The following is a 17,116-nucleotide window of genomic DNA, read 5'->3' as shown; positions in this document are numbered from 1 at the left end:
CTACTCCACTGAAAGTGAGCAATTCATTCGGTGAAAACAGATAAAAGGGGTGAAAGAATCACCATCAAGTCGGAAAGTTAAAGTTCTGACAACTTTCTAAATGCCTATTGGCTGGTTAGTTATTTCAAGTTCACATACATCACAGAGGCCATTTCTCAGCACTGGTGCTGGTTTGGTTAACGGCCCTAAAGCCTTCTACATCTACCTTGTAGTTTGCCACCACTTCACCAAAACAGAGAGTATCCAAGTTCCCCAGATCACCGTGAAAATTCACTTTCCAGAAACCTCACGATCTCCAATAAGCCAAACTGAAAGCAGCCACAGAACAAAAATGCATTTACAGAGGACCCATGGGGAGTTGGAAATATCTACATTGCGAAAGACTCCTTGAAGTTCCATTTGAATCCAAAGGTCAGTAGACATTCCAAAGAAATCTTCTCAGCAATCTAAGCTAGAACCACTGTCCTGCCTGATACCAACTCCCCCCTCCTGCAAAAAAGGCTGTGTCTAGAACATCAGAAACTCTGGGAAGCTTACACTTTTTATTATGAAGATGTGTCACTTGCCACGGAGGGTCACTTATATTATTAGAATTCCCAATTTTGCATGAGCTTCCATAAAGTAAAATTCTGCTTCCAGCTTCATTGACTTGAGGCCAAATTCTTTGGTTAACGAAATAGAAGTACAAGTCACATTTGTCACTTCTAAGCTGAAGCTTTTAGAGCCATGACAGGTTTCCTCCATTGTTCTTTTTCTGTCACGAGATTGGCGCGTCCCACTAGGGCTGCACTATCACCCTTGATTCTAGAAAGAATTTGACACCTAGGACAGAGCCACAGCTGATAACTGCTGCCAACATAAACAAAAACTAGTCTTCGTAGTTGCAAGTCATTAAAACGGAGTTTCTTGTAACATGTCATACCACAGTGAATGCAAACACAACCACCATAGATTCAGTTGAAGGAAGAGAATATAAAGGAGGTTGACATCAGAACAATACCTTCCACCCATAAAGGACTTCTAAACCAATAAATAATGATCACTGATTTTCAGACCAGTGTTTTCTCAAATTGTCTATGGTGATGGACCAGTTGCCTTTTCTTTTTCAGTCTTCCAATCTAGTACAGAGACTAATGCTTACATAAAATAAAAAAATGAATTATTAGAAAATTGAAAGAAAAAATATTTTCAAAGTTTAAGCCCTGATATTTTTATTATCATTATTGGATTCAAAAGAAATAAAATTAATCTGTCAAACTACTATCAAAGTTTCTAAATGCTTACTCCTAACTTCTGACAATATACTATTGCAAACCAATCACAGAGCACTGAATCACATGGTTCCATATAGAGCACACTTTGAGGAGCACTGTTTCAGAGCTTTGGAATTAAGTAATACAAAGGCTTTCGTGATGATGTAAATTTCTTGGCAACTGTATAACTGAAAGCTAAGTTGTAGATAAATTTTGTCCAGAAAAACAGGTAAAAATATTCCTTAATACTTTCCCACTCTGCAAAAATATCTGTGGTTTCTTTCTTCTGTAAAGGCATAAAAATCAGGGTGTTCTTCCTTTTTTTTCAGTCTATCAATGATAGACATTTAGGTTATTTGAAAAGTGCCTAGCTCCCAAACTTAGTCATTTTAAATGAAATGTTTTCAGTTATAGCGAATAGGAACCCAATTATTTTATATTGACATATGTAGTTTACTGCCTTTCTCTCTACTTAATATTATCTAGCTACTAGAAAGCAGCTAGTTTCCTCCAATTATTTAGAAACCTGCAATAAACATGATTTAGTTGCAAAACTCCAAGTATATTTCATATCACATTTAATTTTGTAAAGAATAAATCTTTCCTTTTTTAAAGATGATTCAAAGTTTTAAAAATTCATCTCAAGTGTTTAAAGTAGTTTCTAAGCGGCCCAGAAATACTTTTTGGGTGGTAAGATTCCAATCTTGATGAATGTCATTATATATCCACTGTCCTGGGTTGCTGCAGCAGCTGCTAGCTGCTTAAAAAGCTAGTTAAAAAAAAAAAAATGACTGAAAGGAAAAGAAATGATTGTTTCATTTTCTTTCAAGTGAAGAAAAATATGTGTAATATATTTAAAGTGAAGGTGCTTTCCAAGTTTTAAAAATGTGGATGGCAAAAGCCAGATCCACCTCCTTTGGGCTAAACAGAGACCAAATCATTTGACTTTTCCAAGGCTCACCTCTTTTTGAAATTAATAGTAATTTTTTAATTGAAAAAAAAAAGATTTTTGCAAATTGGAGTATTTTTTTTAATCTTGCCAATTAAGATTTCTACAGCACTGAGTGATGTACAAAATGTTTTCACATTTGCAATCTAGTTAGTATCTAGAGCAACCCAGCTAGGCAGGTAAGAGGGATAGCGTAACCTTTCTCCCCACCAAGTCAGGTGAAGAATGGTGTTTAGAGAGCTCCACCAGGTTTCAAACTCTAAATCCCATCCTTTTTTCTTTTTTTCTACACACCAATTCATGGCAACGTCTTTCTTAAAAATAATACATATTTGACAACAATAAGCATTTGTACCTAAAATATTTTCAGGTCAGTTGGCAAAAAAAAAAAAAAAAAAAAAAAAAAAAAACACTAGAACAGCATACCATACCATACAGCAGTATTATGAGTAAACTTTGAGAAAAAGTATAGTGCAATTTCTAAAATAATTAGAAGAGAGAGATACCACAATATGCTAACATATTTTGATTACTGGCATAATTTTCTGTAATACAGAATTACAGTCTAGACAGTCTTTTATTTTAATTTCTTCTGAAAAATTATCAGAAATAAATGGCTAATCATTTAGATAAAAACTGAATTAAGAACATTTCCTTTCCTATTTTCCTGTTACTGTAAATATAAGTAACAGTGAAGTTATTCCTTAACAGAAATAAGATTTTTGTTGTTGGTTTTTGAAGATAACGTTTTATATTATCTTTCGAGGTGGAGGGAAGAATCAGATACAAAAGCAATGTTTTAAATTATATATGTATACACTTTCATGATAAAGATAAAAGTAAAATTATGTTACTTTTTAAATCACTGCTAATAGGTAAAGAAGCAATAGGATTTTGGGGTGATAGTTCCAGTACATACACAGTACTTATACATATGGTAATGATACTTCCTTTCCTTTCCTTGTATTAGAATATTTTGCCAAGGTGTATTTTTCTAGCTATTCTACTTTCAAAACTGAGTGTTCTTCCTTGTCACTATTACAGTAACTTATCTATACTTACAGAATAAAACGGAACAGACTGTATTATAGTTATTTACATACAGGTCTTCCTTCCACTAGACTGTCAGCTGGAAGCCTGACTTCTAGAACCACTACTCTTTCCAGAGAGCTAACAACAGGAAATACCTTCGCAGCCTCCAGTGAAATTAACAGTGTAGATAACAAGGCTGGGAAGATTATTTCCCATTGTGTTATTAAAAAGGAAAAGAAAAAAAAAAGGAATTGACTGATGAAGAAGTTTACCCTCTAGATGAGATGTCTACTTTTACTGAAGTCTCAAAAAGGATATTGGAGGATCCAAGAACTACAAAGCCAGTTAACTAGGAGCAAATGCTAGTGGAGATTTAACCTAAACCAGTATTTTTACCTAGATCACTCTTAAATAGAGTTTGCTAACAAAGTTGAATAAATTTGAAGTACTCTGCCTAGCATTATTTTTCTCATAAACTGTAACTTCTGGTATATGATTTTACAGAACATAAAGTTTTTAAGAAATATAATATCAAATTATAGCAGAAACACTTTTACCATATGAAGGTAAAGACTTAAATTCTATGACATCTGAAAAGTAGGATATCTGTAATCAATCATCTTCATAAAGTTAAATATACAGCATATAACAAGATTATGCTTTAAGTAAATAAATAAAATACTACAATTGTCTATAATGCTTCCAAAATACTCACTGAAATCTCCAGTAAGAAAAACTCCTTCTGCTCCAGGGGCCCATTCTTTGCAATATACACCACCATCAGCACATCTGTGGACGCCAAATGATTCATAACCTCTGGAAAACTTATCAATACCACCTTCGTTCTCTCCAATGTTGTTCAAAGTCTGGTTAAAATGCTTATACCTTTGGAAAAGTGCACAAGAAAGGAAATTGAAAAATTAAATCATCTTCCAGAAAAGCTCCTGTAATTAAGTAGCTGCTTTACTCTTATACAGAAAAAAAAAGGTATCATTAAGGAGGAATGATGTGAATAACTTCATTTATTGGTAGAAGTTACCTGGTATAATAAAGTCATTCTTATTTCAAATAAACTGAACTAATCCAACATTTTTTCTTTTTCTAATTCCAAGCATCTTGGTATAAGAGAGAAAATATGATGGTTATATTATTCCATGAGTATTTTAAAATCAGCATTATAGCAACTTCTATGTCTAAATAGTATAGTGAGGAAGTATTCCTACATCTCTCTCCTCTAACCTCTAAAAAATGAAAGAAAAATAATCAAAAACCAGCAAGCAAAATAAAATTACCCTACAGCAGGCTTGGTACACTTTTCCTGTTAAGGAGCAGATAGTCAGTATTTTAGGCTTTGCCAGACATACAGTCTCTGTCACAACTACTCAGCTGTGTCTCTAAAGCATGAAATTGGCCACAGATAATATGTAAATAAGTGGGTGTGGCTGTGTTCCAATAATACTTTATTTACAAAAGCAGATGGTGGGGCCAAATTTGGCCTATGGGCTGTAGGTTGCGTAGCCCTACCCAATAGCAACTAAGCATGGAAAGAACATACAACACATCTAATTACCAAAGCTAGTGGCCAGGAGAAGAAACCAAAGATTCTTTTCCAAGCAGGACCAAGAATAACACACAGCTGCTCCTGACCCTCTCCCAGATCCCCAGAGTCCATGTTTAGGACTGGTACGACACAAATATACTGGGTTCACTTATTAGCCCCAGATCTGGGGAGAAGCAAAGTAGGACACAATTGGTAAAACTAGGGAAGTGAAGCATGTGGTAGGTGCTCTCTGTCAGAAATGAAAGTTCCAGAATACAAGAATTGAGCAATGCCCATAAACTTCCTTGCACTTCCCTCATACTCTGAGGGGTGTGCAGTAAAAGTCCTAGAAGGATGGCATGAATCCAAATAGGGGACATACAGGGAATATACAAAATCTGAGATCTAACTAATGAAGAACACCTCAACTGAGCTGAACAGAAAAAGAATCTTTCTACAAACGTCTCACACACTACTTCAACTTAAATAAAACTGAATTCAATAAAAATAAGAGCTAAGAGATTATATGATGAAGAAACAGAATGAGAAGTAAAATGAGACTTCAGACTCAAGGAAATAAAAACAGGAACAAAATACAGCATTAGAAAATAATAAATAAATCAAAATTGGCAAGGACAAAATATACATGTAACAAAAGTAACAAATTATTAGGTGAATGAACAACTGTAAATTGATATTATTGAACAGAGAAAAAAAAGACAAAGAAACTGAATATAGTCAAGAGAAGCTGAGACATGCAAAATTGACAAAAATGTTCCAAATAGGGATAAATGGTGATTCTGAAGAACAGAACTAAATAAAATAAATTTAAAAATATAAAACTGGACAAATTTTCCTATAGAATTAAGTCCGTATATTAAAAAGAACGCTTTAAGAAAAAATTGGAAAACAAACAAATGCACAAACACACACACACGCATAGCATCTCCCAGTTTAAACTACTGAAATTTAAAGGAGAAAGAAATAATCCTATGGACAACTGATATAAAAAAGTAAGGGGAGGGGGCATTTTTTTTGCAAAGGAACATTATATTAAAGACCAAAAGATAACAAAGCTAAGCCCACACAATTCTGAGAGGCATAAGTAGTAATCTAAGGATATTATATAAGACAAGTTCCTACTTAAGCCTAACAAATTCCTTAAATATTGCCAAATTAAAAAATAATTTAAAGTCTATGACAATAATGAACCACTCTTGATGGGGAAAAAAGACTACTTTCTATAAAAAATTAGGCAATTAAAAATTAGGCAATTAGACTAAAAACACACACAGAGGAATGGACACTCACTGTAGCTGAGTGGCTGAGCCGTGAGTCTTTAATTGTAGAACCATGGCTACAGAATTGTGCAATCACGTGAATGTGATAATGAAAAAATTATCTCAATTGCCAAGAGAACATTTGATTTATTAAAAAACAAGAGATAAGTGAAAGAGAGATGGAATAAAGCACAAGAGTGGTCAGACATCTATTTGATTTTAACAGAGTTACTCAACATTGACTAAGATTGTCATCATTATTCTTTTTAATCTCTATTAATCTTAGGCACTTTAGGAAACATAGCTCAGCGTAAAGAAAGTTGTATGTGAATTTCAGCCATTTCTTTCATTTTACTTCAGTTTCTTTGCTTAAAATTAAATTTAACACACATTTATTTTCCTCATGTTTTATTATGTTTCTATCTATCAAGTTATTTATCTATCCTTTTATCTTATACAAGCATATAAAAATATCAAGAATGATGTTCTCTTAATATCAGTGATGATTTTTTTTGGTGGGGTTTCTATTTACTTTCTGCCTTGAATTGTTCTAATTATTTATAACAAAGAAATATCATTTAAACAAAAATTTTTTTTCTGAAACTATAAAAATTTTAGATTATCAAAACATCTACATAATCCTATAAAATATTCCATAAGAATTTTACCAGGTATGTAAAAGTATGTTTATAAAATTTGAGGAATTGAAATAATTTGAAACAGACCAGTGGAACAAAACTGAGTTCCTGAAATAGCCTTGAACATATAAAGAAATTAAATACATCATAAAAGGACATTTTAAATCAGTAAGAAAAGGATGGCTTACCTAATAAAATACTGGAATCTATCTTAGTTTAAAAAAATGGATCTCTAAAACCAAAACAACTTTGAAAGTTCAAAGTTGTAAATACTAAATTACAAATAAACAAAACCAAGAGTTCACAGAAAAGGAAGTACAAATGGCTAGTAAACACATGAAAAGATGCTCAAATTCATACAAAATTGAAAAAAGTACAAACCTAAATTTCCCAATTCCATTTTCTACTTAACTGACCAATAAACATGACAGTCTGTGCAGGCAGAGTGCAGGGCCAGGAAAAAGACATTCCCAGATACTCTTCAATGGAATATAAATTAGAGAACAATTTGGCATCAGCCATGAAAACTTCAAAATCACATTCTTTAACTAATTAACTCCATTTTTAGAAATTTATCCCTTGGATATATATCTATCACACAAAGAAGCAAAGACTCTATGTGTACAATGATAATCATTATCCATTATTTAAAATACCAAACCATGTAAAATAACCTACCTGTTCAACAAAAGAGATTGGCTGAATTAACTGTAGAACATCCAAACAACAAATTACACATGATCCATTTGGTAGAATGAGGTAGAGAGAAATGTGCTAATATGGAAAGAGCCCCAAGATAGACAGCTTAGGGGAAAAAGTTACAGAGCAGTGTTTCACAAAGCATCTATTTATATCAAGAAATATACACACAGCTACGGATGGCATGCAGATGGTATAGTCAAATACCTCTTCCTCTGCACGAGAGGAGGGATTACAATGGGCTAGGGCAGGCAGGAGCCTTAAGCCTCCCTAGTCCCACCACATGCACCACATTTGCTTCTAAGACAAGGAGAGATACAGCACAGAATTTGATCAGTGAAGCGCAGTACCTATGGGAGTGGTACATATGGGTGGAATATTTCATGTATGACCACCTTTTGTATCATACATATAACACATAAATACATATGCCTACCTGTGAGCACATATGCTCATGGTTTTATAAAAATGCAAATTATATGTAATCAATTATTTGAAACAAATTAACTTTTAATAAAATGATATAACCCCAGTCTCACTGGCAGTCCTTACTCCAGGGCACGCAAACTGAACCACCCACAGGAGCCAGAAAGGTATCATAAATACTAGGAGCTGGTCCCTCATAAGAAACATAAAAGGGCAAGCCTAACAATAAAAGAATGACCAATGAGGCTGGCCTTAGAGTATGGAAAACAATCCAGAAGGGACTTAGGCGAGATGGAGAGCACAAAACCCATCAAAAAGTGACATTATCTATTTAAAAGCTGTTGTTACCAAACATTTGCCAAATCAAGTAATTATTCAAGAATAAAAAAATTCCATATTTTTCTATAAACTTTCCCTAATTTAACACTGGCAACTGTGTCAAAATGCTTCAAATACTGAACTGAACCAAAACAAACAAACAAACAAAAAAACAAAAAAACCCTCAATCTATAGATCTAATGAGAAACTGGTACGCAAACTCTCATACTCTCTAGAAAATGACTTTTACCTCTTACAGTTATCATTCAGCTATAGTGTATGGAAATTCTAATTTACATTAAACAACATCAGCAACAACATTCAATAAAACAATCCAACAGTAAGGAACAATCAACAACTCTAGATTTAGAGTTAGGGTAAAAAAAAATAATAATACAGACATACGTAACATCATAATACAAGAAAAAAATACTGATTTTTTAAAAAACCATCAACTTTGAGAGGGCACATAAATGTGGCAATAATTTTATTGTCAATGTGGTTATAATATTTTTAAAACATAATTTTAGATTTATTTAAAGTTTAAGTTTAAAAAGTAATCATTCGTAAGAAGTTTCACAGGATATGTACAAATGTCCTATTTATTAAAAATTGAACAGAAACAGGATTATAGCATGATTTTACTTTAACTAAATATCTTGACTTCCTCAAGGTCAGCCCTATAGCTCTGCTACAGAAATACACATTCCACTTTGAAATCACTGTGGCTTGAAAAAGAAAGTGCCTGAGGATACAGCAAGCTCATCATGCCTGTGCCCTCTCCTACTACAGTCGTCTCTCTTAATATTCTGCTGTGAATTTACAGAATATTTAAAAACTGGGTCAAATTCTTGGTAACCAAGAACATAAAATGAAGTTAGTATTGCAACTAGCATTTTGTACAGATATAAAAATATTATCAGATTTGATCTCTACATTGATGTTTCTAACCCTCTTTTTAGAACTAAAGGAATAGGGGCACAGATAGATATGCAAGCTGCCCAAGGTCAAGAAGGTAATAAGCAACAGAGATATAGCATCGTTCATCACAAAACGTATACCTTAAGTAAATCAAGGGACAAGAATCTCAAATTAAAAGTCAAATTTTCCTTTTAAAGAAAGCCCTGTAGTGAAGTAAGCCAGAAAGAGAAAGAAAAATACCATATGAGATCGCTCATATGTGGAATCTGAAGGAAAAAAATAGAACATAAATACAAAACAGAAACAGACTCATAGACATAGAATACAAACTTGTGGTTGCCAAGGGAGTGGGGGGTGGGAAGGGACAGACTGGGATTTCAAAATGTAGAATAGATAAACAAGATTATACTGTATAGCACGGGGAAATATATACAAGATCTTGTGGTAGCTCACAGTGGAAAATAAAAAGTGACAATGAATATATGTATGATCATCTATAACTGAAAAATTGTGCTCTACACTGGAAATGGACACAACATTGTAAAATGACTATAACTCAATAAAAAAATATTAAAAAAAAAGAAAGTTCTTTATGTTTTACTCATAAAGCTATTAATCTTAATAATGAATAATTAATCTTAAATAATGATTAATCTTAATAATTAAGAGAATCAGCTAAGTCTCTAGAAATAAACAGTGTAAGTTCAAATCCTGACTGTTATATACTATATGTGACCTTGAACAAATCACTTAACCTCCTTTTCCTTAATTTCTTCCCCTGTTAAGTGGGGGAGCCACATAGTTTATAAGGAATCAATGAAATCATACTAGGAGTCATCCCCACAGTAGTCAGCAAGCACTTGATAATTGTAAGCTGTAACTTTTCACCACGTCAGTGACAGGCAATGCTGTAATATATTTTTTAATTTATTAATTTTTTTAACTTATAATATTTGTTTAGACTTTAATGTGCATGTTAATTATTAGCAAACATGAGGGATTATTTCTCCTTTAATTTCAAAAGTGTTTGAGAACACTTATCATTTCTTCCTGCTGTGAAAAATTGCAAATACAGGCAATATAGGCATATTAAGACATAACACATACTAGGTACTCCATCTTAACTTGAATGTACGGATTATAAAATATTTGGAAGAAAGTTTTAAAAATAGGATTGATCGGGGGTGGGAGGAAATATTCACTTTAGGAAAGTAACAAAAGATAAATTCGGAAAAAAAATGAAACAGACTAAAATCTTTGTTCTCCTATAAGACAGTTCATCCTAGATCTGTACTGAAGTTCTCATTTCAGGCAAGGTCTGAACACAGGAGATAGGTCAGGGAAGAAGGATCATACCTTATCTGGAAATGCCTAGGATGTACAATTCTTTCTCAAGTGCTTCTGAGTGGGCCTGAAATCCAAGGAAGCCATGGGGGAAATCCTTTCCTTGCTAGCTTAATTCTCAAGATTTTATATTGTCATCTGCTTCCGAGGGGAAACTTAGATTAGAGGCAAGAAAAAGCACAGAAGTAAAAAAAAGCTCAACAGAAATTTTTAATAACTAAAAATGGGGAAATAAGGTTAAAGGAGGGAGGAATGGAATTTTTTTTTGAAAGAAAAAAATATCTTTTTAAATCAGCCTTTAAAAAGACCTCAAGGTGACTAGCAGAAACTTTCTTCTTGAAGCAAAAAATATCTGCAATGTACAAAATTATCTACTGTTAAGTCTGTCAAATGAAGAATGGGCATTTGAGACTTTAAAGTGAATAGTTTCTGTGCCTTAATCAAGGATAAGTATTCAACAACAACAAAAAACACAGCATCTTTATTACAGGGTAAAAATTACTTATTGTATGCTAATGATTCAGTTACATAAAATTAGATTCTTTCTTTAAGAACATCAGTCCAACAGAAGACTGTTCAACTCAGGACAGGATAGGGCTGAGATAAGCAAGTGTTAATACAAGAATAAGCAAGACAACAGAAGGAACTACTGGGAGAAGAGGAGATTAGAGAAGGCTTCAAAAAGTGGCTGGCATTTGTGCTATACCTTGAAGGATGAGTAGTATATTTTGACAGTCGGAGAAAAGACAAGAGAAGAACATTACATATGTAAAAATGAAGGTGGTTCTCGTGGCCATGATGACTAGCTGCATGTGGCCAGAGCAGGAGAATGGACAGAAATCTAGTGGTCAGTCAGGATGAAAAGATGGTTTTCAGTTAGATAATAAATTAAATAAAAAATAAAAACCTTTAGGACTTTACAGAGGAGTGGGAGGGTACAGCTCAGTGGTAGAGTACATGCTTAGCATGCACAAGGTCCTGGGTTCAATCCCCAGTACCTCCATTAAATAAAGCTAATTACCTCCCCCCACCCACCCCAAAAAAAAGTTAATATAAGAAAATGTGACAATGAATGTATGTATGTTCATGTATAACTGAAAAATTGTGCTCTACACTTGACACAACATTGTAAAATGACTATAACACAATAAAAAAAATACACACACAAAAAAAGTTAATATAAAAAAAATTTTTAAAAAAGACTTGACAGAGGAGACAACTAATACAATCAGAGACATGTTTTAAAGGGAGCAGTATGAAGGATGAATTTCAGTAGGCAGAATCCGGAGATTAATGAAGTCTTTATTAAGTAGACTGAACAAGGTTTTGTGGATTCTTTTGTTATATAAGACTGAGCAATGAAAATAATTTAAAAATTGATATCATAGTAGACATAGTTTCTTATTTTTGAATGCTGTTCCTTATTTTTAAATATTTCAATGTATTAATAAATAAATACATAATTTTCAAAATTTCATTTAAAATTTTAGTGACATTTCTCATCTGTATCCAAGTTAACATACACTCTAAACTTCATTTACCACGTAACAGTAAAAATGGGGCCATTTAATTAAAAGTGACAAACAAGGAGTGGTAAAATCTACCCATTTATTCCACAAATATTACTAAGCATCTACTATATATTTAGTTATGCTAGTCACTGAGAACATAAGAGATGAAAGACATTAGAGACTCTATGCCTTCAAGACATTCTTTGTTACATTCAAGAGATAATAGAGCAAAAAACAAAGGGTGAGAAAGCATAGTATAAGGCACTTATAACGGTTTATAACCCAAAAACAGAAGTATAATGTAAATTCCACAAAGACAAGGAAAATTATCTGTTTTGCACATTGATGTATACAAGCACCTAAAATAGTGGCACATATTAAGCACTCAGTGAACAAATATTTAGTGAGCACCTATTACTTGCCAGACTGTGGCCAGGAAATTGTGATAAAATGGTTTGATTTAGGTTTAAGATTAGGATTACTATGCCTGAATCCCAATCCTACCTCTTAACTGTACCTAAGACTAAATTTTTCAATCGGAAATGAGAATAACAGAACATATTTCATAAGATAATCAAATGATAATCAAATGAGGTAACATACCTAAAATGCTTAGCATATTATTTTTCACATGAAATGATGAATAAACACAATATTAGGTCAATTAATATATTCAATACAATTGCCGGATTTGAAAGCAACATAGAAAAATCAATAGCCTTTTAAAATATAAGAAAGATACAATCCACTCTAACTGTATGAGATCAATTGCTCACTCAGTCCCACTGGCCCTCCAGGCTTTGTGCACTCATTTGACTGGAACTATGAAGGCTATAGCTTGCAAGCAGCTCCTGGAAGAGGCCAGGCATTACAACTGGGATGTGTGGAGAAAAAAAGGCCAAATTTTGAAAGGGACACACTTAAATCCATGAGATAGAAAATGGGAAGCAGTCCTCAGATAAATCCCTAACTCTTGCTCCTGTGGGTCCTGTGTGACTAAACAACCAAGTTTGTAAGGAAATACATGATCTCACACAGGACTTTGATTCACTGACTTGGATGTTCTATCAAGATCAAACGTATGGAGCTAGAAAAGTAAATAGGAAACCAGGAGAGATGATGGCCCAGTCAAGACACCAATTGTTGCCAGAAGCCAAAACACATCCCCCTCAGCAGTCAGTGCTACTTAAGAAGAATGCAGACTATTCTGTGCTTTAGGTCTGTTCTGGAGAACTGATAAAAACTGAGTGGAAGACCATTCATTCCCATCAATCTCACTTCTACTCAAACTGATAGTAAAATGCATGTCTGTGGTTTTTAACTCAAGTAGCTTTTCTATCACAACCCTATGTTCATAAGATTTGGGACGAGATGTTAAAGAAATGAGTTCTTTCACACAAGAAATCAGTCTAAGACTAATTGATATGGACCACGTACTACGTTCCAGGCATGACACACTATAGAAAGGACTTCAGATTTTAGAAATAAAGGATTGGGTTCTATTGCTAGGCCCATTAGCAAACTGACCTTAGATTTTTCACTTAATGATCTCAGAGTTTCAGCCTCCTCATTTATAAAACAGGAAGATAATGCCACTGACATCAGGATTATCATGCTTATATATTACTGGTCCACCAAAAATAAATTACTTTATGGCATACCTCATCTTTCCTTTTTTTTCAAACAAGAAATTAAGAGATTTCTAAGTAGAAAACAAAAACAAAAACCTTGAAAAAATACAATAGTTATATCATGCTCATAATAATACAGTAATAAAATTTAAATATTAATTCAGTCACAAGCAAACATTAAGTGTGTTACTAATTTTAACCTTTTGTAAAAAATCTTACTCATTTTGTACCACCTCTAAAACATAATTAAACGTACTGTAGACAATCAGATAAAAATCTATCCTCAGATCATACTTAAGAGTAAATAATTGATTTCTTATTTTTTGATGTTATAGAATAAAAACTATTTAAATAATAATTTTGTACTTACTTGGCCTAAAGTTAGAAGTAATTTTGGCTACTTTGAGTTTCAAATTAATAAAATATATAGAGAAATTATGATTATGTAGAAATCATTCAATCTTACTTTTTTGGGAAGAGGAGAATGAGGTCAATTGAAAACTGTTAAAAGTTAACTTTTGTTTATTTTTATTTATATTTTTGGGGGGGAGTAATTAGTTTTATTTATTTTTTTTGATGGAGGTACTGGGGATTGAACCTAGGACCTTTTGCGGGCCAAGCTGATGCTCTATCACTGAGTTACATCTTCCCCCCTAAAAGTTAACTTTTAAAAGTGAAAGTTGCTACTATTTAAAATTGTGTCCTGAAAGTAAATAATAGATATTATTTATTAAATGTTCTTTCTTAATTCTGGTACTAGCCCATAGAGTTGAGGGGTGGAGGGAGGTCATGGCTGAGATCCTGACAGATCTAAATCCTTCAGAACCAAAAACATAAAATGTTCTTACTCAATTAATGAAAAACTAAAAATACTTCACTTGGTGGTATTACTTAGAAAGCCCTATACAACTGCATATTTATTTTAATAAAATAAGTGTTTATGTCTAGAATTCAACATTTAGGATAATGGAAATGACACTTAATGACACAACTTAAAGAATCTACTATACAGCCATTAATGTAAACATATTTTGACTTTTTAACAGATTAATTAATTAGAATAAATTAACAAAATGTAGCTAGAAATTAATTTTAATCACTGTGTCTTGTCTCTTGGCTGCAAACAAATTAATAATATATTGCCCTTGCAGTTTACCAAGGTATGATTAATGGTCAATATTAAAATTTCTGGGGTCTTCTGGCAATGTAAAAACCTGACTGCCTAACTAGAAAAAAAAATCATCTGAATGTAATAAATCAGAATTACTGAAGGTAAGCCCTATGAGATGGCCCATCTGGTCAGGCCTGGAAGTGTCAAGCATTGTCCCAAGCACTTTAAGCAGCCAGCCTCTTTATCAGCCACTCTCTTTCCAGTCACGCTCCTGTTCACGTCTTTGCTACATGCTCTGCTGATTACCTTGGAAAAGGGCAATGCTGTAACTGTTCAACTGACCTTTCAGTTTATTTTCTCTTGTGTAATATGAAACATGAGCTAACACAGTCTTAGTCTACTGATTTTTAGGAAGAAATCTAGCTTAATGTTTCAACAGTTCTTGGCTCAAATAGCACTCTGCTCTGTGGTCAGCTTTCTCTTTTTGGAAAAATTACATGGCAAAGACCAGAGGTTGGGGCTGGAGAGAGAAGGGCTTTAGGTCTTCCACAATGTAAACCACAGCCTGCACAATAGCTATGCTCCTGAGAATGTGTGGGCAACCAACCTGCCAGAAAGCAATTCTAACCTTTTAAATCACTAGGAGAAACTTGTTCTTAATGTAATTCATTGTATCAATAAATAGATTAAAAGCCATGATGGTTATGTCCTTTTGTCTTTTAATATGAAGGCCATTGTTACCCAAACATTCTCAAAAATTCTACAGTCACTAAAAGGAAGTATGATGAGTACAGATGAAGAAACAAGAGGTTAAGCAATTTTTGCCCAAGGACACACAGTTATTAAATGGGTGAAGCTAGAATATAAATCCAAGACTTTGCTTCCACAGTATCTGTTCTTCACTGGTATTCATAATAGTACACAATAAACTCCGCAGTTTAGTTTTCCAGCTGCTTTGGACTTCTATACTAAATTTACATTATCTGTTACTTAGTATTTGTGAAATAATTTTCACATGGTAAATTTTTGATTAAAAAAAAACTTCTATTATACGTTAAAATGTTGCAAATGCTCAAAAATAAAACCATCAGAAAACACTTAAAAAAATTAAAACTTGTCATATTTACACTAACTAAACAAAATGACAAAGCATTTTTTTCCTATTTTACTGTTTAAAGTCTAACAAAAAACGAATTCACACTGGTGCTGATTCTAATCGCCCAGAGAATTTCATCTGAAAGCAGGTATATCTGTCACAATGAACCTGAATTAACTGAGTTAAAGTAAAATATGCAAAAAGTACTATTTACACCCCTGAAATATAGTTTCAAACCAAATGGTCATTATACAAATTATAAGATAAAAACTAATGAACACTAATTTTTCATCTACAGATCACCAAAAATCAGAAAGCTTATATATTGGCACGTGGCAAATGAACAAACCCAATCACACTTTTGAATTTATTAAATACAGCCAGAGAGCCATGGACTTTATCTTCGTGAACATTTTTATATTAGGAACAGGATAAATGAATCAATTTTCACTTTGACAATGGCACAGGACACACTATACTAATATATATCAAAGAATCCTAGGAGATATATATATATATATATAATTTCCAACAAAAAATCCACATCTTATGGACTAAATAGCCATGAAATATCAAAGGTCTATCAAACACCCTGACAGATTTTTGCCTTTACTGAGGGAGACAAAGGTTTCAAAATTCTGTCAGCTACAAAACCAAAAGATCAGAGAGCTTTCATAGTGACTCCTAACACAATGGCAAGATCTCTTTTAAGTTATAAAAATCCAAGTTTCATATCTATATCCATCTATCTGTGTACACACACACACACACACACACACACACACACACACACACTTCTTTTTTACATCCAATGTCCTAAAACAGACCAAACAGAATAGGTATGAAAGCACAGAATAGTTTGGCAAGTAGAGTAGTCTGCTATATTGTCTGCATGTCTCAGTTTATTATTTTTATTCTTTTAAATATTTACTGAAATTGAGATTGAGGTAAAGGATTTAAATATTACTGAGCAATAATACTCTGTAGGCTTTGTAATGAAGTGCAGATGTAAAATAACATTTATAAATATCACTTACCTTTATTAGCAAGAGTCTTTGCACCAAATTAAACTACTATAACCAAGACCATAATGCTGTAAGTAGATTTGAAAGAAAACTCAAAGTTAAATTCCATTCAAGTACAGCTAAATCTGTTTGCTAATAATGCCACCCTGATCCTTAACTTAGTAGCCTATTCAGCATCACTAAATGGAAACTTTAAGTTCATCTAGAACTCTTACTGCTTCTGGGCCACTGTTTTCCTACTCAGTGTTCTCAAAATGCTCTAGCCAGATCACATAGTAGTACTGATAATTAAAGCCTGCTAATAATTAAAACTACTGGACTTGACAGCTCACATAAGCTCCT

The 17,116-nt window shown here is 33.1% G+C and overlaps 1 protein-coding gene across 2 annotated transcripts in view; it reads right to left on the bottom strand.

Moving 5' to 3' along the window:
- The window catches only part of GBE1 (1,4-alpha-glucan branching enzyme 1), a 234,317-nt gene that overhangs the window by 184,473 nt on the left and 32,728 nt on the right, over positions 1 to 17,116 (bottom strand). Inside the window, exon 2 of one of the 2 annotated variants that reach the window (XM_072967491.1) lies at positions 3,950 to 4,119. The exons of the other annotated variant lie outside the window; for it this stretch is intronic. Coding sequence (XP_072823592.1) covers positions 3,950 to 4,119 — 170 coding nt within the window. The remainder of the gene's footprint in view (positions 1 to 3,949; positions 4,120 to 17,116) is intronic. 2 annotated transcript variants of the gene reach the window in all.

The sequence above is a fragment of the Vicugna pacos genome, chromosome 1, assembly GCF_048564905.1.
Source record: "Vicugna pacos chromosome 1, VicPac4, whole genome shotgun sequence".
Lineage (NCBI taxonomy): Eukaryota > Metazoa > Chordata > Mammalia > Artiodactyla > Camelidae > Vicugna > Vicugna pacos.
The sequence above is the reverse complement of the archived record's forward strand: the minus strand, read 5'-3'. Positions and strand labels throughout refer to the sequence as shown.